Source organism: Protopterus annectens, chromosome 1.part0 (assembly GCF_019279795.1).
Source record: "Protopterus annectens isolate FY-2018-M chromosome 1.part0, PAN1.0, whole genome shotgun sequence".
In the NCBI taxonomy this organism is placed as follows: Eukaryota; Metazoa; Chordata; order Ceratodontiformes; family Protopteridae; genus Protopterus; species Protopterus annectens.
Genome location: NC_056725.1, coordinates 830,002,114 through 830,022,564, shown reverse-complemented (window position 1 = coordinate 830,022,564; position 20,451 = coordinate 830,002,114). Strand labels below are relative to the sequence as shown.

Sequence of the window (20,451 nt, the reverse complement as noted above, 5' to 3'; positions counted from 1 at the left end):
TTAAGGTGTACGTTGATCTAAATGGGAGAAGATGAGGAAGTAACTGAGAGAGTATATAGAAGGAGAATAGGAAAATGAGAGGAATAGGGTAGGGTGGAGGAAATAAAGATATTCAGGGAGGATTTTTACATTGACAAGTCCAGGTAGATTTAGGTGATGTTTTAGAGTGTTCTAGAATTCTTGAGTCTGGTTTATTTGTCTTATAGACAAGGGGAGCTTGTTCCATGATAGAACTGGTAAGTAGCTATACAATTTTTGTCCACAACATATTTTGAGTTTATAAATTTCTAGGTGATATTGATCAGAGCTCCTAAGAGTTCTGGATGGTGTATAGAGGGTGACTAAAGATGAGATGTCAGGGCAGGAGAAGGGTTTATACAGGATGGAGTGGATGATAGAAAGTTGAGAAAGAAGAAGATGATGAGAGAATTATAACCAGTTTAGTGTCTTAAGAACAAGACAGTGATGAGATTTTAGGTGGCTGGTTAGAAGCAAATCTGGCTACTTTATTATACGTGGTTTCTAGTTTGGAGAGGAGATTGGATTGTAACTTAGTTAATATTTGTGAACTATAGAAGACAGGGAGGAGAGAAGTGTGGGTGAGTGTCAGTCTAGATTTATTTGATAAGAACTTTTTATTTCTGTATAGTAAGCCAGATTTTTGATGGGTTTTCTTGATGCACTGAAACAGATGTAGGTCAGATTTAAGTTGGTCATATCTGATGGCACCGAGAAGCTTAGTGTGGGTTTTGACTTTAATGGTTGTGTTGTTAAGGGATGTTATGGTAAATGTGGCCTTGTGGAACAGTGATTTAGGATGGAAAAGTAGAAGTTTAGTCTTTTTAGGGTTGAATATAAGTTGATTATTGGAGAGCCAATTTTTAATGAGATTGAAAGACTTTTGAGTAAGGGTGTGAAGGTCAGAGAGTGTATCAGAAGTAGTGATTTCTGTAGAATCACTAGCATATTGTATGAGGTGTGATTGGGGACAGGAGGTGTGAAGTTGATTTATAAAGATGTTAAAAATTAAGGGACCAAGTATTGATCCTTGAGGAACTCGCATCTTAATGGGGAGAAAGGGTGACAGAGGAAAGCCATTTGACAGCTTGTCTGCTGCAAAAGGAAGATTTGAAACCGGGAAGTAGTAGCAGTGGAGAGATTAAGGTTAGTGAGTTTGGACAGAAGGCTGTGGTGAAAGATGGTATCAAAAGCTTTGGAAAGGTCTAGAAATAGACAGGAGACCAGCTTGTTACTATCTCTAGCTAGGGTGATAGAGTGTGAAGGAGGTAAGGGCTGTTGTGTAGGTGAAAGTAGGTTTTCTAGGATGAGATAGTCTAAGATATGTTCATGTATGCACTTTTATAGTATATTTGAGAGAGGGGATAGTATTGCTGTAGGTCATTAGAAAGTTCAATACAGTTTCCACCTTTGTGGAGGGGTATTGTATAGAATTGTTTCCACAGAGAGTGGACAGTGGATTCACTAATTTGAGCAGTGCGAGGGTAGAAATTGGATAAACTATAGAATTGGCAGTGACCTTAAGGCAGAGTGGGGGGTATGTTATCTACTGATGTAGAACAGGGTTTCAGTTTGAGGAGATTTTTGCTGTAGTTTGTGAGAAGGGGTTACTGAGTTTGAGGGATGGAAGAGTTTAAGGGTTCAGTTGAATCTGATGTCTGCATGAGTTTACTAATTGTATCAATAAAGTAAGAGTTAAAGATGGAAGCAGTCTCTTGTGGAGTATTATTAGGGCAGGGATTAGGAGTGGAGGGGTTTCCTGGGTATATGCTTTGATTGATAGTATTCCAGAATATTTGGGGGTTTCTCTTGTGTATTGCTTGAGGTTTATAAAAAAAATGTTTTTGTCAAGGATTAGTTGTTTTTTGGTGATGTTACATAGTTCCTTATATGTTTGGTAGTGAATGGGTACTTTGGTCTTAGTCCAGAGCTTCCATGCATTATCTCTTTTTTGTATTAATGAGTGTGTAGACTGGGTTTGCCATGGGAAACATCAATATTTGACTGTTTTTGTTCTAGGTGTGCGAGAGAGCTGAGTATTTAGAAATATTGTGTTAAATTGTTGAACTGCATCATCACGTGGTAGGTTATAAAGGAAGGACCAGTTGATAGATGAAAGAATGTTATTAAATGAGTCTGGATGGAAATTGGATAGTCTTCAGCATTCTGAGTTTATAAGGTCTAGGAAGGTGGGTGGAGAATCTTTAGACACAGATAGGGGAGTGGTCGCTAATTGTGTCAGGTAGAGATTGAGGGTGGTGGTAGAGTTTAGGATTGGAGACTAGAATCCTATCGATGATGGATGAAGAGTTAGTTGGCTTGTTAAAATAGGTGGGAGTTGAGATAAGCTGAGAAAAAAAACATACAAGTTTATGCTGGAACTAGGACAGGCTGTAGTTAGTGATAGCCAATTAATGTTTACATCACCTAGTAGGATGGTTTCATTTGTAATGTTATTAGTGGACCAGGAGAGGATTTGTTCTAAAAGAGATATATTATCACCAGGTGGAATATCGATTGCAACAATACTTACGATTTTTGTTGTCATTTAGTTTATAGTTGGCAGTTAGAGTTCAGCTGGGTGAAATGAAGGAGGAGGGTTAGATAAGGCAAAAAGATGAGTTTGTCGGAGTAAACTAAGGCAACACCTCCACCTTTTTTTGGTTGTTCTATCTCGAAGTAGGATATTGTATCCAGGAGGGAGAAATTCTTTATCTGAGATGTATGGTTTAAGCCAGGTTTCTGATATAGATATTATATTGGGAGAGTATTGGGCTACCCAAGTGTGAAATTCACTTGTTTTATTGAGAGTACTATGGATGTTGATGGAAAATAAGGATAGATGCTTAGAGGTGGAGTTAGAGGGCTGGGGTACTGATTGTGTTGTAAGTGGAGTTAAAGGTGGATTACTATCAGGTCCAGGATTTGGATGAATATTACCAGACAAATGTAAAGTGTTACATGGGTAGAGTAATATTGCTTTGAGGCAGTGAAGGAAGTAATCTTTATACTTATGTGTGGGGGGATTCTAATTTTGGGGAGGGTAAGGTTGGTGGCAGGAAAGAGAGTGGAGGATATGTGTAGAAAAGTAATGTGTTTCAGCATGTGAGTTAAAGTGAGCAGTTGTGGGAAGGAGATGAAGTGGGTTTATTTGTGGATGATCTAAGGTGAGCAGGATAGGAATAGCAGAAGGAGAGTGAACAAGAGATGTAGTAACATTATGAGAAGTGTGTGTACAAGAAATGTGTACAAGTAAGTGGAAGTAAGAAAGAGTTCACCAGGTAAGAAAGAGTTCACCAGGTAGGTTGTATGAACTGTAGGAGGAGGGGGTGGGATATAGTTATAGGAGCAGAGTAGGTTGCTGTTGGTAGCAGTAGGGAGGAAGGGGAGGTGCTGGAGGAGGAGTGGAAAATGTGAATAGGTATAAAGGGTAGTGTGTCCTGGGGTGGGTGGGAATGGGGGTAGGGCAGAGGAGCAGAGTGAGCCAGAGTGAAGCGATGGCGAATGGAGGAGGAGTGGAAAATGTGAATAGGTATAAAGGGTGGTGTGTCCCGGGGTGGGTGGGAATGGGGGTAGGGCAGGGGAGAAGAGTGAGCCAGAGTGAAGCAATGGCGAATGGAGTGGGATGGTTTGTGAGAAACGGGAAACTTTGATGAAAACCTAGCAACCATTTGTAAATTCAGGTAAGGTTAACCGAGGGAATGTAGGATAGTGAGTTGTGTTCTTAAGAAGAAAATGTAAAAAGTTAACTGGGAGATCTAGCCAAAGTAGTGCAGGTAAATGTAGGGGAGTGGAAACCAAGAATTATAAAAAGAAATAATTTTGAACATAAAACATAACACAGCCTATTGGTAGTGGGTGATGATTAGCAAGCAGTGGGCTAGAAGGAAGTGGACCAATGAGAGTAGTATGCTACCACAACCTTAGCCAAAAAACTTCCACTTGGAAAAAACAGTTCTCAGAAATATACTGGTGGTGTAACAGAAGACATACAATGTACTCTCAATGGTAAAGGGCACGCCGCAAGAATCACTTCAGTCTTAGATGGCCGGATTCCAACAAGCTCTAAACAAGGATGGAGATTGGTGAGTGTACTGTCTTCTGTTAGTGTAAAATGTACTCTCTGATAAAGGGCACACCGCAAGATTCATTTTCGGTCTTAGATGGCAGGATTCCAGAGAGCTCTAGCCAAGGCTGCAGGTGGATAAGCGCACTGTCTTCCATTAGTGTTAGATGTACTCTCAATGGTAAAGGGCACACCGCAAGGATCAGTTTTGATCTTAGATGGCATTATTCCAGCAAGCTCTAGCCAAGGATGGAGGTGGGTTAGTGTACTGTCTTCTGTTAGTGTAACTGATGGACACACTATCTCTCAGGGGAGCAGGGTTATAGGTATGACTGGGACAACGGCTTTGCATGGAGTGCATATCAAACGTGTATTGTGTGCTGAATAATATACAGGTGTCTGTGACCAGGCAGATTGTACCTGTAGTATGAGTCAAGAACATCCCAAAAGTAACTCGGGGATGACAGGAGTTATGTTTTTCTTTTGTAGTGTACATGCCCTTCTGATGAAGCAAGAACTCACTAGTGTACATAAAAGCCATATTCAAACAATGTTGTCTGAACACATATAACATATAGTGATGTCCCCCTCCATTGCCACAGAATTATTTTATGAACAGGCAGTTAGCAGCATAGTGAAAGTACAAAATCCATTTGCATGGAGTGTGTATCTAACATGGGTGATCATCATCATAAATCAGCGACATTGTCCACTTGTGGCCAGAAGAACAAGTATCAATGAGCAGGAGGGTGAACAACATGCATTAAGTATGTAATAGTACCAGAGAACTCTCTTCATGCATCTCTGTGACACCAAATGCAAGGTCAGTGAAAAATATAGAAGCAAGCTACAGATCTCTAGAATTGCATATGCAAGTCTTCCAGCAGTTACTAGAGCTTACTTGGTGGACAGACCTCAGAAGTATTTCTAGAGATGCATTTCTCATCTCCCAGTACCTATCCAGCTCCTGATGATAGATGTTTCAGGCCATATATGAATAGTTCACTTGGAGGCTTACAGGCTTCAAGGCATTTGTCATCAAGAGAACATGCTATGCACATCAACCCCAGAAAAAAGAGAGACTTGCTTTTGGCCTTCAAGGGACCCTTCAAGTAAACAGTGCAACAGCAATGTGGTTCCTGAACAAATAAGTAGGAAATTGTGTTTGTGTTTGACCACCATGAAAGAAAGCATCAAACACTTGGGAATGGGCAGTGGATTACAGACTGAATCTTGAAGAACATTAGTTAAGAGGCAAGAACAACTTTTTGGCAGACTTACTGTGGAGAGCAGTAAATAGCAGTCTGACAGGAAACTGCAACAAAAGACACTGATCAGGTCTAGAAATGTTGTTACCTTTGGTGCTGTTCTCTGGTCTGAAAGATGGATGATCTCCTTTCTGTGGACACACCATATACTTCATGCTTTTCTTTGTGTTCTTTGACCTGGAAAGTACTACTCTGAGCAGAGATGGAGCATACCTGATTCCTATGACAACCAGATGGCCAAGCAGCTGAGCTTCACAAATTAATTTGTTGTTCATCTCTGTAATGTCCTTTCACAAGACAATACAGTTGTTGCAGCAGCAATTGTTGTTAGTAGCCAAACTTGAAATGTGTCTCCTTGTGCATAAAATATTTGCTTTTCATCCCTGAGCAGTGCGTCACTGTCTTCAGAAGGTATTCACATATTAAAATAAAAGAGGAGATCTTTAACAGAGAAATCACTCTTAGCCCAATAAAAGGTTTTTTGATCGTTCTGGGTAGAAAATAATTCTGACCCCAGATCTAGCACATTTCCTGAAATATTGCACTTGTATTTTGTTTTTGACATATTTGTCTCACTTTTCATTAGAGTACACCTCTCTTCAGTTTCTGGTTGCATGCTGGTATTTTTACAAATTTCAGTATACCGTACAGAAGAGTATTTTCCGATTGGATTCTGTACCTGAAGCCTTCCATTCTTGTGTTCTAACCAGACTGAAACTTGAAGTTTGTGTCAGAAAAAAATTACTTTGGCACACTTTGAACTAGCTGATTCATCCACCCCCCTTTTTATCAATGAATTACAGCAGACTTGTTTCTTAAAAGTCCGCTGTAATAAAGCTGTAATATTTTGAGGCAATTCATAGTGATTTACAAGACTAGGGCAGAATAACAAAACCCTCATTTTTGTATTGGTGTCTTCTGATTCATTCAATCTAGTCTGTTAGCTGCTACTGCCTGTATACAGAACAAAGGGCAAAGGCTTGCATGCTGTGTATGTGGGATGTGTGTGGGGGACATGTATAAAATATGGGGAGCATAAAGGGTAAGAAAAAGACTGAAGGCTGACCAGGTATGCTTGTGACCAAGCAGATCCTGTCCAGATAGCTGGTTTGTGTTGTCTTTTATTACGTCCAGTATACAGAAGAGCACATTCCACCAGGACTGCTGCCTCTTCTGCTGTTTATTCTGAGTTTAGAAACGTTTAAAACATGTGAGATTGCAGCCCAGACATGTGTATGCACATCTGCAAAATCTCATGCTGAATTCCCAGTCTGGATTCAGGATAGGTTTCATATTGGAATTTTACTTTGTCACCATCATGGATTAATCCTTCATCCACTGGGGGGAGGGGATGCTTATTAAATGTTAAGAATGTGTAGGCAAGAGTCTGCCCACAAGAAATAATACAGCTCTGTGAAGGTTCTTGAAGTAACTGTAATCTACAAAAATATAGTAAGGCTGCTCATGGACCATCTTGTCAGACTTTAATGCAAAACCTGATTGAGTGTTCAGTAAACATACAAATGTCTGTCAGGAAACACAGTCCCTTGTACCCAGACATTTATGGGGCTTTACTTCCATTAATTGGTTAGTTGTCAACAACTGAGGATTGCCATATACTTGGAAATTCAGTGCAGGTGTACTGTCATTGATATGATGACATAACCATATGGATACTGGTGTTCAAGCTAGAAACTCCAATAGCAGTTTTGACCCCCACACACACACACACACACACACACACACACTTTCACCTGGTTGGCTGCAGAATCAGGTCATTGATAACTTTAAGAATGTGATAAATTTCATTTACCTGCTGGTTATTTTTTTTTATGTTGATGATCTATCGGTATGCTTTCGGTAATGAATTGCCGTTGGGGTTTTCACTTCTGCATCCCCCATCACAGCAAAATTCTTTGCAGTTACGTTGCTTGTCGGCATATGCTGTGACATCCTTTTAATTGTGGTGATGATGGTGACATTTATTTCCTAATATATCCCCTAATAAACTAAATGTTTGCAGATTTTCAAAATTATATCAGCTGTTCTTGTATTACAAACAAATGACAAAGTTACTACTAGTCCTGCAAGGGTATGTACATATAAAGTGGGTTATTTGCAGATGTTGCTTAACAAGGATTCCTAGTTTGGCTGGTAATATATTAGCAGTTTTCAAAATAATAGAAGACTCTCATTATTTTGCACATTTTGTGACGAAATATTCAAGATGCATGGAGCAGTTTGGCTAAATGCTTTCTATCTGGCAGCTAAAGTAAATTGACTTCTTTGTAATTAGAAGCTCTCTTGGATTTTCAATTTGTAAGTGGAATTCCTACTAAAGAGGGGGTAACAGTACCTCAGTTGCAATAATTTTAACTATCTTGAGGCCTTGCTCAAAAGTGAGGGTAGGGAGGCTCAAGGATTAGACCAGCAACAGATACGGTGATGGTGAAGGATGGGTAAAGTCCTAGAACAAAGCTCTCATTTTACCAGTCAGTCTGTGTTCACTTGCTTACCAGTGTCATGAGCTTTGTGTAGTGACTAATGTTACAGTTGCAAGCAGCTTTCTTTCATAGGTTAGCTGGACTCTCTTTGATGGATTGATAAACTCTGTGTTGATCTCTTGAGCGCAGTCACTGACTACTCCTGCGTGTTGACAGCAGTCAGTTGAGATGGTGTGGCTACCTTGTAAGGATGTCCAGTCAGTGCCTCCCACGAGAGGTATGCCAAGTACTTCTCAATGGGAGGAGTCCCAGGGGAAGACCTAGGACTTATTGGAGGGGTTTATCTTTCAGCTTGCCTGGGGATAACCCATGAGCTCACTGGATGAGCTGGAAACTTTTTCTGTGGATACTGAAGTCTGATCTACTATGTTTAATTTGCTACCACTGTGATTTTCATCATTACAGACAGTTCAGAAAGTGGGATATATTTATGTATGCACTGCCTTCCGGATTCATTACTAAAATATTACTTGCAAATGAAAACAGAAGCATACACCATTGTTTGTAAAGTAATTATTAATCAGGGGAATAAGTTTCAGTTGTGTGTATCATCTACCTGAATATCATGCTGCTGTCTCCTCTAAAATAGTCGTTTCTAAACAGGTACAGGAAAACCTTGGAATGGTGATGATATTCACTTTAGTATCAGCTGTACTGGAAAAATTAAATGGAATAGTAGATCAGATGAAGACCAGAAGGGAGGAGGAGAAGAGGCGGAAAGAAAAGGAAGAGGAGGAAAAAGAAAAGGTGAGAAATTTTATATCACTAAATTTGTTTGTACCGGACTGTTGTTATAGATGGCCTTTGCTTCATTTTATGAGCCCACTGTTAGTAAAAACACACAGAACCAGTTCTCTGATTTGTAGTCTGTGGTCCCACAACTACATTATATATACTGTGATGTATTAAAGTACCAAAATCTACAGTTTCATAAAATAAGCGCAGTTTTAGTGTAAAGTGAAACAAAAGTCAGTACTGCTAACTCTTCTTATGCAAGCATGTGCACCAAAAGAAATAACTTTCTTTAATAACAACAAAAGACTAAAATGTACAAAATACCATATTTCTTTCCTAGTCTAAGACTCGCAAACTAGCACACTGTGTTACACAAAGTCTAGTAATACCCATATGGAGCAGAAGTTAATGTTGAAAGCACTAAGGTGCTTTCAAGTAGCTGTCTTCTGCCTGGATTCCCCTGTGGCAAAATGTGTGGGTTTCCATATGTGTAATCCACAGTGATTCTTTTTACTGCAGTATACCAGCCAGAACCGATGTTGATGGCATGTGGTTCCCCCCCATGAGAGACCAACTTTGTAGGACTATAACCCTTGATCTGAAGTTGCTGATTTCATTTGATCTTCAACCTGAGGGACTTGGATTGGGCACGGATCCGACTAAGACATATACTCCAGCATCGGATCTAAAGCCCAGCTCCTCCCTTACCCACAATGCCCCTCTCTCCCTCAGATTTCGTTTGCAGCTCTCTAGTCGAACAGCCTGGGTTTTCCATTGCTCCAAGCTCCAGAGTTGTAAGTGTTTTTTCTTTTGGATTTTCTTCTTTTCTCTCTCTCTCTAGTTTCTGTCTTTCTATCCCCTACCTCTCTTTGTGTGTTCGACGTCAGTCTCTGTATTCAAAAAAACAAACTCTTTCTTTTCCTATCTTGTGTTTGTGTGTGTGTGTGTGTGTGTGTGTGTGTGTGTGTGTGTGTGTGTGTGTGTGTGTGTGTGTGTGTGTTTGGTCTTCCTGCCATGGCTGATACTCCTAAGCCGGGCTTTAGGAAGTGGACAGTGTGGGCATAAGCTACCTCCTCCCAATGCCCACACTTTGTGTTGGGTTGGTTTGGGAGTCGCCCATCTAGAGTCTTTCTGCCCGATCTGTGTGGGCTTCAACCCCCGTGCTTTGATTGACAGGAGGAATAAGCTTATTTTAAAGGGCCTTCTCTCGTCTCCCACTGAGGCTGCTTCTTCTACCACCCTGGCTTCTGGGACTCAATATCTCGGTAAGAAGCCCGGGGATGGAGAGAAAATGTGCTCCAAAGAGGGAGATTCGCCTAGGAAGAGGTCTCCAGAGTGCTGTTACTTGGCTGAACCATTATATAAGTCCCGCTTGGGGTAGTCCCTTCCCCTCAGGGCTTTGGTGCCGGGAGGCTTGGCTCCAGCTCCTCCCTCTGTGCCAAGGGCAGTGGATCCAGCCACGGCCCTGACAGTTCTGCCTTCAAGGGTCCGCTGGCCTTTGACGTTCGAGATGATGGAGAGGGTCCTCTTGGCTCCGTCAAGACCCTTGACACTCTCGTCCTCAGATTCTCCCCTGGCTTCTTTTTCTGGGCAGGAGTCTTCCATCGTGCCCCCTCAGGGACAGCCTGCTGCCAGTTCACCCCAGGTTGTTCCAATCCTGGAACTTTCCAAAGCTTCCAAATCCTCACTGGAGCCTCTTCCTGTAGGGCAGGAAGGATCTGGACATGGTTGAGCCTATCCCCAGATACCCGGATAAGATCCTAAGTGCCCCATCCTGTAAGCCCCACAGGTCCAAGGGGTCCCCAGTCGATGCCATGGTGGTTGCAGAGGCCAAGAAGGAGCTGGCTCATGAGAGGTCCTCTGTCCACCCTCCAGACAGGGAGTCTCTGGCAGTGGATCATTTTGGGAAGCAGGCCTACGCTTCGGCCACTTTTCCCTTATGTGAGCTGAATTACCTGGCACATGTCATCAAACTGTAGAGGGACCTGGTCAAGGAGGTTGCTGAGAGAAGAAGAAGGTCTCCTCCTCCCATATGGCCGCCCTCCCTTCTGTTTCTAATGCATCCATAAGGCTTCTCTCACATGCTACTTGAGGGTGCCTACGGGGACGAGCTTGGCCATTAGGCAACATGCCTGGCTCTGCCTTTGTGCTTTTTTGGAGCCATTCAAGGCGTCTTTCACGAGTGCTTCCTTTGATGGTTCCACTTTGTTTGGAAAGATGATTCGTGATACTTTAACTCAGAGCGAGAAGGATGGGAAGACCTTGTCTGCAGTCGAGATCCGCTTCTCCACTCTAATAAGATCCTTCTCAAGGAATCAGCGTGGGGTCAAGAAGCTGTGGTTCTGGAAGTCTCAGGGTTCTTCCCAAGATGCTCAGGATACATCTTCCCCAGGGGCAGAGGGGGATATGACGGGCACCACCCTCGTGGCAGAGTGGGTCTGAAGAACTGAGGATCTCAGGATGCTTTCCCAGACAGACTCAGCAATCCTGAGGGATTGCCCGACTGCTCACCTCTGGTGGCAGTTGAGGGGTGCTTATCTCTGCACCCAACAGCCTGGGAGTCCATTGCAAATGATTATTGGGTTCTGCAGATCATATCCAGAGGCTACACCTTCCCCTTTCTTCACCCCCCCCACTCCACCCAGATGCCTCATGGACGTTCCATCCAGTCAACGGAGGGAGGCAGCCGCAGAAATTGCCAGGCTGTATGCAAAACGAGTCATCCAGCCCATCCCCCCAGACCAGTCCGGATTGGGCATTTATTCCAAGTTCTTTTTGCTGCAAAAGAAAACTGGGGACTTGATGACCCATTCTGGATCTGTCAATCCTGAACCTGTCCATTGCCAAGACAAAGTTTCAGATGGTTACCCTTCAGTCTATTCTGGCCTTCCTGCAGGTGAATGACTGGATGTGCTCAGTAGACCTCCAGGGCACATACTACCACATCAAGATGGACAGGCACTCATGGAGGTTTCTCTGGTTCCGGCTGGGAGCCAATCATTTTCAGTTCAGAGTACTCCCCTTTGGACTCACCACTGCTCCCCAGGTGTTTGCCGAAGTAACGGCAGTAGTGGAGGCTCACTTGCAGCTGCAGGGATTTCAGGTCTTCCCCCTACCTGGATGATTGGTTGGCTCCTCTCCGCTCCCTCCAGGCATTGGGTAATACAGACCAGGGATAACCTTCTTCATTTAGCCCTGTCCCTGGGTATTACCATGAATCTCACCAAGTCCCAACTGGTACCAGTTCAGGTGTTGGATTTTATAGGGGCCTGACTAGTCCTGTACAAGGCAAAGTTTTCCTGCCTCCAGACAGACTGTCTTCACTCCGCCGTCATGTACAGGACATTCTTCTAGTTTCCCATGGCGGGTTCTTCGGGCATTAGGGTCCATGGCAGCCATGATTGCCCTTGCCCCAACTGCGCACCTTCATATGAGGGTCCTGCAGTGGACCTTAGCAGTCCTGTGGTCCCTGCTAGACCTTCCTCTGTCCCATCCTGTTCGACTGTCTTGTATTTGCAGGGTCTCCCTTCTTTGGTGGCTCCAATCCTAGGACCTTCTTCAGGGCTGACAGTTTATTCTTCCCTCTCTAGCAACCACAGTGACCATGGACACCTTCCTGCTCTGATGAGGTTGGCATTGCATGGGAAGGACGGTCCAAGGCATGTGGTCTGCCCTGGAGACCAGTCTGCATATTAATGTCCTCGAGATTGAGGGTGGTCCTTTTGGCTTTGCAAGCTCTCCATACCTTGCTTCTTCCGAGGACTATTGCCATACAGACGGACAATATATCAGTGGTCTGGCATATCAACAAACATGGGGGAACCAGGTCCTATCCCCTATGCAGCGAAGCACATTCCGGGAAAGTCCAACATCCTGGCGGACAGGCTCAGGTGATCTATTCTGATTTCTTATGAGTGGTCTCTGAATCAGCCAGTAGCAGAGAAGATCTTTTTAAAATGTAGTCAGCCTTGCTGCAATCTCTTTGCCTCTCCTTCCAAAGCGAAGTGCAGCGAGTTCTTTGCTTTCATCCCCCACCAGAGGGAGTCCCCCAGAGACGCTGTAGTCCATGCTTGGCCCTCCAGTCTACTTTGTGTATCCTCTGCTTCCCCTTATTCCCAAATTCATTCAGAAAGCTCAACTGCTGGGGAGTTCAGTTATCCAAATTACCCCTTTCTGGCCTCATCAAGTCTGGTTCCCCACTCTGTGGTCTCATATAGTGTGTCCTGCCTGGACTTTGGATCCTGTTCCTGATCTGATTTTACACCCATCAGGGACTTCTCACCCAGATCTAGTCATCCTAAAACTCACGGCATGGCTGCTCCAATTTCAGTGATAGCCAGGACTCCTGAGCTTTCTTCTCCTGTTAAGAAGATCCTGATTGTGGCTCACAAAATTTCTACTAGGAAGATCTACTCCAGCAAATGCAAGCTTTTTTGATCTGAGCTTCTCAGCATCACATGGATCCCTTCACAGCTCCAGTGTCTGCCATTTTAGATTTTTTGGCAGATATTTTTAATCGTGAAGCTAGCTTCTCTACTATTAAGGTTCAAATGATGGCAATTTCTAACTTCCATGTGGGCAAAAATTTGGCCTCCTTAGCTTCGGCTAAACTATGTAAGGCCTTTCTGAAAGGAACCTTTCTCCTTTGGCCTCCAGTTCAGGACCCCAGACCCCCTTGAGGTCTTATTTTGTTCTGCAGGCTTTGGTCCCCCCCCCCTTTCAAGCCAGCTGCCTTGGTAGACTTGTAGTTCTTGTCATGGAAAATTGCGTTTCTGGTGGCAGATACCTCGGCCAAGAGGGTTTCTGAACTTCAAGCACTATCTATTAAGTCTCTTTATCTAGTTTTCCATAGCTTATCCTTGCATATACCAATCCATCTTTCTTGTGAAGGTGGCTTCAGAATCTAATATTAACCAGGTCATTAATTTGCCAGTCTTCTTTCCAAATTTCCAAAATAAAGGTGAGTACAAACTTTACTACTAGACGTGTACAGGCCGCTGTTTCTATTTGAATAGAACCAAAAACTTGCGTAAATCAGATCAGCTTTTTTGTCTCCTTTTCTAAACCCTTTTTGGGCAAGCCTGTCTCTAAGGTTACCATTGCTCGTTGGATTTCAGAGTGTATTTCTTTGCCCTGTTGAGCCAAAGATCTATCTCCACCAAGACAGGTTCAGGCGCATTCTACCAGGTCAGTCTCCACTTCTGTGGACTCTTGGTCCAGAGTTTCTCTTGGTGATATTTGTTCTGCTGCAATCTGGGCCTCGTCACACACTTTTATTTCTCATTATAAGCTGGATCTCCTTTCCAGGAGCAGGGCATCGTTTGGCTCAGCCGTGCTGTAGAATATCCTTCCATGGGTACCTCCCAGGTTTTGTTGGTAGCTAGGGACTCTGTCCCTCGGGTAGAATCAAATGAAAACAGCAACTTCAGATAAATAAGTTATGTACTCACCATAAAGTTCCATTTGAGTTGTTGCTTTTCTTTTGTCTTCAGCCGCCCCTCCTTCCCCCTGCCTTTTTTGGGCTGCGTAGCAGACTCGACTGAAATATTATGGACCCTCTTGTCCTAACCAGCTTTCCGTAGGTGGAATTTTATACGATTATACTTGGTATGATAGCCCTGTTTGCCTCTTGGGTTGGGGCTGATTTTCTGCAACAATTTCTGTCTGAAGGGAGGAGGGAGAGGAGGGGGGGATTATGGGTAGGGGAATAGCTTGGACTTTGGATCCAATGCTGGAGTATATGGCCGAGTCGGATCCGTGCCCTATCTGAGTCCCTCAGGTTGAAGACAAATGAAAAGCAGCTACTCTGATGGAATGTTATGGTGAGTACATAACTTATTTTTATACTTTATTTAATTGAATAAATGGTTCTAGTAACTGAACAGAGCAGAAATCCTCTGTGCCTAGTACAAAATGATACTTGGCTACTTAAAGCAACTGTTGTTTACTACTTGCAGCCTTTATATAAATATTTATTGCATCATTTTGTTGCATTGTTCTGGTGAGAATCGCCACAAAATGTTACAGTGCTCTAGTGCCCCCCAACACACACACACACACACACACACACACACACACACACACACACACACACACACACACACACAAAAACTTAAAACCCTCTGTTTCGGGATCAGTAAGAGAACTGTGAACTGTAGACAGGCCATCTGCATTATGATGGGTTGATGTTCTTCGTGTTTCACTGTTGCGGTCATTACATTTGGGTTATCTGATTGCAGTAGCCCTCAGTCGGCCTGGTTAACAAAGTCTTGGGTCCTGTGTCGGTTGCTGTCCCTTCTTTCATGATGTCAGGGGTATAAAACATGCAGCCAACGCCATTACACCAGTCTTTCTTGCCGTGCGGTGCCCGAAGCAGAAGCAGTTCCCAAGTGCTGGTCGGCCGACTCCTGAAATTTTCATTTTCGAGTTTCAGAACTGAAGTCTTCAACTAAAGCTAAGTACCCCGTTGGGGAAACTTTTTCTTGCTCCTTACCGATGTCAGTAAAAGTTAATAATTGCATTACTTGTAGAAAGCAAATACCTCATAAAGATTTTCACTCGTACTGTATTCCTTGCTTAGGCCTTGACCACGACGTACCTTGCTGTCAGTTTTGTGCTTTATTTAATCAGTGCACTATCCGCCTTCGGTATATTTTTGTCTCTAGATATTTAGGTTCTCAGTTTAATTATCCAGAAATGTCGTCGGTTAGCCATCCGACTACCGGGATTTCGAAAAAATGCAAAGATAAAGACAGAGACAGGCCGCCGAGGTCCAAAACTGCCGACGACGCTTCTCCTAAGCCAGTCGCCAGTTCGCCGGTACTCAGCGAGGCACTTGATACCCGATACTTCTGATTCCCAGGCCTCTTCTGAGACCCATTCGGAGTCCGGTATGCCGCGAGATGCTTCAACTATGGAACCCGCGGATGTCTCTACCTTGGATGGGTCCGGAGCTGCTGTGCAGGCACCGGCTTCTGAGGGTGTATTCAGGCCTACGGACTTGCATATTAAACCGACGCCTTCTTCTTCATCATTTAGGCCTAAATCTTGAACCATGCCTAAAAACTGACCCCCAGGCCGCATGCTCAGGCCTCTATGCCTAAAAAACAAATGATAAGAATGGCTGAAGATCTTATAACTCTAATCAGGGGAAGCCAATCTCCCCTTTTTAAGAGACCTAGGACTGAAGTTGTTTATGAATCTTCTGACCAGGATTCTGATTTTTCTGATTCTTGTGATCTGGGTTTGCCCTTATCTACTTATGAGGATTCTGATGCAGAGGACTCTATTCCCTCTGCTTCCCCTTCAGAGGATTTTTCTTTTGGTGAAAGGGAGCATTTCCATGGAGAAAGCCAGGATTTTTCTGATTCAAAAAAGAGGCTTAGGGATTTCTTACTCCTGCCTCAGTATAGGCCTTTAGCTGTTCCTCCTGTACTAGACATTGTTGATGCTTTTTCAGAATCTAGTTTGGCACCTTATTCTTTGCCTCCTGCTCCCAGAAAACCTGAGAGATATTACAGGGTTCCTGATTCTCACAAGTTCCTTTTTAAAAATCCTATTGCGGATCCAGAGACTATTTCACAAGGACCCAAGGACATTAAGGCTTCTACTGCTAAAAATCCTACCCCTTCTGATAGAGACTCCAGGGTGCTGGATAGATGGGGTAAGAAGGTTTACACTTCTGCAGCCTTGGCCATTAGGGCTTTAAACTGCCAATTTCATATGTTAAAGTATCGGCAACATGTTATTGGATTGCTTAAACAGAAAATGATGTTGATTCTTGACTGTGCGGTAAATAAAGAATTACAGGATTTAATGCATTCTGCTGAACAGGTTGGAAAACATACTTTGCAATGTGGATTTGATTCATTAGAGGCCTCTTGCAGGGCTGCTGTTACTGGGTCTTTGCTCAGAAGGCATGCTTGGCTTAAGGTGCAATCTTTGCCTGATCATGTTGAAGCTAAATTGTTGGATGCTTCCTTAAATCAGGATCGCCTGTTTGGCAACAAGGCTGAGGAATTTCTTTAAAAGATGGAAGATATAGTTAAATCTATGCAAACTGTTAAAAGATTTCTTACAAATTCAGCCTCCTAGATTTAGTAGGCACTAGCCCTCTAAGAATTGGTCCTTTCCAGCCCCTTCCAGGTCTTCTCGAGCCAAACCCAGACACAGCAGAAACCCCAGGTTTCAGTCCCAGGGGACACACAAGACTTAAGCAGTGGGGGGTTTCCGCACCTAAATCAGGTAGTAGTAAGAGTCCCCCCTATGGAAAACAGTCTCAATTACTTGCTTTTAAAACTTCCAAGCACTTCCCAACTGAATGCTACTTTAGGCGGAAAGATTGGTCTGCAGTCCAAAAACTGGAAACTCATTACCCAGGACAAATGGGTTTTAAATATAGTGTCCCAAGGATACATATTTCACTTCCACACCTTACCAACACCAAGCGGGTGGCCAGATCTACCCCCAAATCAGTGGCCAGAGGCCCAAAAACAAGTACTCTCCCTGTTAAGCATAGGGGCTATTCAGTTGGTACCAGAAGAGAAAAGGGACAGGGTTTCTATTTGAGACTTTTCCTGGTACCCAGAAAAGGTAATACTTGGCGTCCTATCCTGGACCTTTCTATTCTAAACACCTTTCTGATGATTCCAAAATTCAAAATGCTAACTCTTCACCAGCTGCTTCCTATGCTAGGCAAGGATGCATGGTTGGCAACACTAGACTTAAAAGAAGCATACCTGCACATCCCGATCAGGGAGTCTTGCAGAAGATGCCTATGCTTCAAAGCAGGCTACATGCACCATCAGTTCTCTGCACTGCCCTTTGGCTTATCTACTGCGCCCAGGGTATTCACAAAGTGCCTAGCTCCAGTCATTGCATTTTGCAGGCAAAGAAATATTCAGATATACCCATACCTGGACGATTGTCTAATTCAGGCAGAAAGCAAGGACATTCTTTTGAATCATCTGGCCTTTGTTCAAAGGGTACTGATTTGTTTTGGGTTCACCATAAACGAAAAGAAATCCCACCTGGTACCCTGTCAACAAATTATATTCCTGGGAGCAAGCTTGAATACAACTTCCCAGATGGCTTTCCTCACGTCAGAGAAACGGATTCATTTGACAACTTACTTCAAACAAGTGGCCACAAAAACCCAGCTGTCTGCAAGGCAAATACTGCAAGCCTTGGGGTTCATGGCCTCCTGCATTCTTCTAATTCTACTGCAAGCCTTGGGGTTCATGGCCTCCTGCATTCTTCTAATTCCATATGCAAGGCTGCATATGAGGAAACTACAATGGTATCTCAAAAGCCTATGGTGTCAACACTCACAGGGTCTAGAAGCAAGGATTCCTGTCATACCTTGCCTACGCCTAGAGGCCCTTTGGTGGGCAGAGGCCTGCCACCAAAACAGGACTACCATTCACATTACCCCCTGCTGCCCAAATCTTAACAACAGACTCATCAGATTATGCATACGGGGCTCACCTGGCAGGGAAGTGCATTCAGGGCAAATGGAACCCAAGTCAAATGCACCTGCACATAAATCAAATGGAAATGTTAGATGTGCAGAATGCTCTGACTGCCTTCAAGGACCACATTCTTCCAGGACAACTAGTGGTAAAGACGGACAACACCACTCTCATGTGGTTACATAAATAAGCAGCAGGGGGGTACACATTCTTACCCCCTCTGCAGACTAGACTTGGCATTGTGGAACACAGCCTTGCGCTTCCAGGTGAATCTGCAAACTCAATTCCTGTCAGGAAAACTAAATACACTGGCAGACAGACTAAGCAGAAATCTCATGAACCCGCACGAGTGGAAACTGGAACCAGGGATTTTCAACATGTTGACAAGCAAATGGGGGAGCCCAGATATAGACCTGTTTGCCTCCCCCCAGAACCATCAACTGGACAAATTTTGCACAAGGATTCTCCACAAGCTAGCTTGGAAAATGGATCCTCTGTCCTTCAGCTGGAAAAACCTATAATTTTATGCCTTTCCTCCTCTTCCTCTGCTTTCCAAGGTACTACTAAAGAATTAAGCAGGACAAGCCAAGGACGATTTTAATTGCACCAGACTGGCCTCGCCAACACTGGTACCCACTCTTGCGCAGTGTGTCACGCTTGGCTCCATGACACCTGCCTCAGACTCCTTCCCTGTTGTCTCAGCAGGAGAACCAGATTCTGCACCCACTGCTGCAAATCCTGAACCTAGCAGCCTGGCTAATTACCTAATCTTTCCTTTACCATCCTTCAGTAAATCAGTGATGGATATCATTTTAGAGGCAAGGAGGCCTAGTACTAGAAAATCTTATGCTGCAAAATGGAAAAGATTCTGTGCCTGGAACCAATCTCAGGGAATGAACGCAGCAATGCCCAATTTACCTCAGATTCTGCAATACTTGACTGAGATGCTTCATAAGGGCTTGTCTTTTTCATCCATCAAAATTCATGCCTCAGCCATTTCAGCTCATTATAGCACAGAGCCTCCCCTCTTCTCTCACCCACTGCTCAAGCAGTTCCTCAGAGGGGCCAAAAATGTAAGGCCACCCAGGAGAGCTCCAGCTTGGGATCTTAACTTTGTTCTGGAGAAACTCACTCTTCCTCCTTTCGAGCCAGCTGCTACTACAGATTTAAAATGTCTTTCCTGGAAAACAGCTTTCCTTTTAGCAATCACTTCTGCAATAAGGGTGTCTGAATTACAGGTCCTTATGGCAGTGGAACCTTTCATCATCTTTCATACGGACAGGGTGTCCCTCAGTACCAATCCCTCCTTCATGGCCAAGGTGGTTCCCAGTGTGGCTCTTAATCAGTCCCTTCATTTGCCTACCTTCTTTCCTAACCCACAGAACAAAGGGGAATGGATACTGCACTCTTTAGATGTGCACAGACAGCTTAGATTCTACTTGGACAGGACTAAACCTCAAAGGAAATCTGAACAACTGCTGGTGGCATTTGCTGCAGAGACAGAGGGGAACGCTATTTCAAAACAAACCATTTCAAAATGGGTAGGCCACTGCATTCATTTTTGCTATAAGCACCATGGAAAACCTATCCCACAGGGCATCAGACCCCATTCAACCAGGGCTGCATCTACCTCTACAGCCTTTCTCAGGGGTGTCCCTACTAGGGACATCCTAGAAGCTACTACCTGGAGTTCTGTACATACTTTCAGCAATCATTATCATTTGCCAATTTTCTCTAAATCCAGAGCTGGTTTTGCCACTGTAGTCTTGCAGGGCCTTATAGCTGGTCCTAATTATATTTATATTCCTCCTCCCAACCTTAGCTTTGGGAATCTACCCAAATGTAATGACTGCAACAGTGAAACACGAACATAGTACAGTTGTGTACACTTACCATAAATATAGATGTTCGAGTGTATTCACTGTTGCAGTCCTGGTTACCCTCCTTCCAGCCCCCTTTCTTCTTTTGGCTATACCTCTACTTTCACTTACTATGCCCTAAAAGCTTTTTGTTGTATTTGCTTTTTTGTTGGAGGTATATCCTTGTATTTATAGATTTAATTGCTTCCCATTAGGGGGGCACCTGACATCTGGGGCAAAAAAAAACTGATGTAATGGCGTTGGCTGCATGTTTTATACGCCTGACGACTTGACGTCATGGAAGAATGGACAGCAACCGACGCAGGACCCAAGACTTTGTTAATAAGGCTGACTGAGGGCTACTGAAAGCAGATAACCCAAATGTAATGACTGCAACAGTGAATACACTCGAACATCTACATTTATGCTAAGTGTACACAACTGTACTATCTTGCTCCTTGTTTTACCATGAATCTAAAAAGCTGCAAGGAAAATGCCCTTTTACACAATTTTGCATTCCTATCAGAATGT

The 20,451-nt window shown here is 43.6% G+C and overlaps 1 protein-coding gene across 1 annotated transcript in view; it reads left to right on the top strand.

The window, feature by feature from the left end:
* RWDD1 (RWD domain containing 1) overlaps window positions 1-20,451 on the top strand; it is a 659,575-nt gene that overhangs the window by 352,668 nt on the left and 286,456 nt on the right. The window contains exon 4 of the mRNA XM_044063486.1: window positions 8,460-8,603. Within this exon, the coding sequence (XP_043919421.1) occupies window positions 8,460-8,603 (144 nt within the window). The remainder of the gene's footprint in view (window positions 1-8,459; window positions 8,604-20,451) is intronic.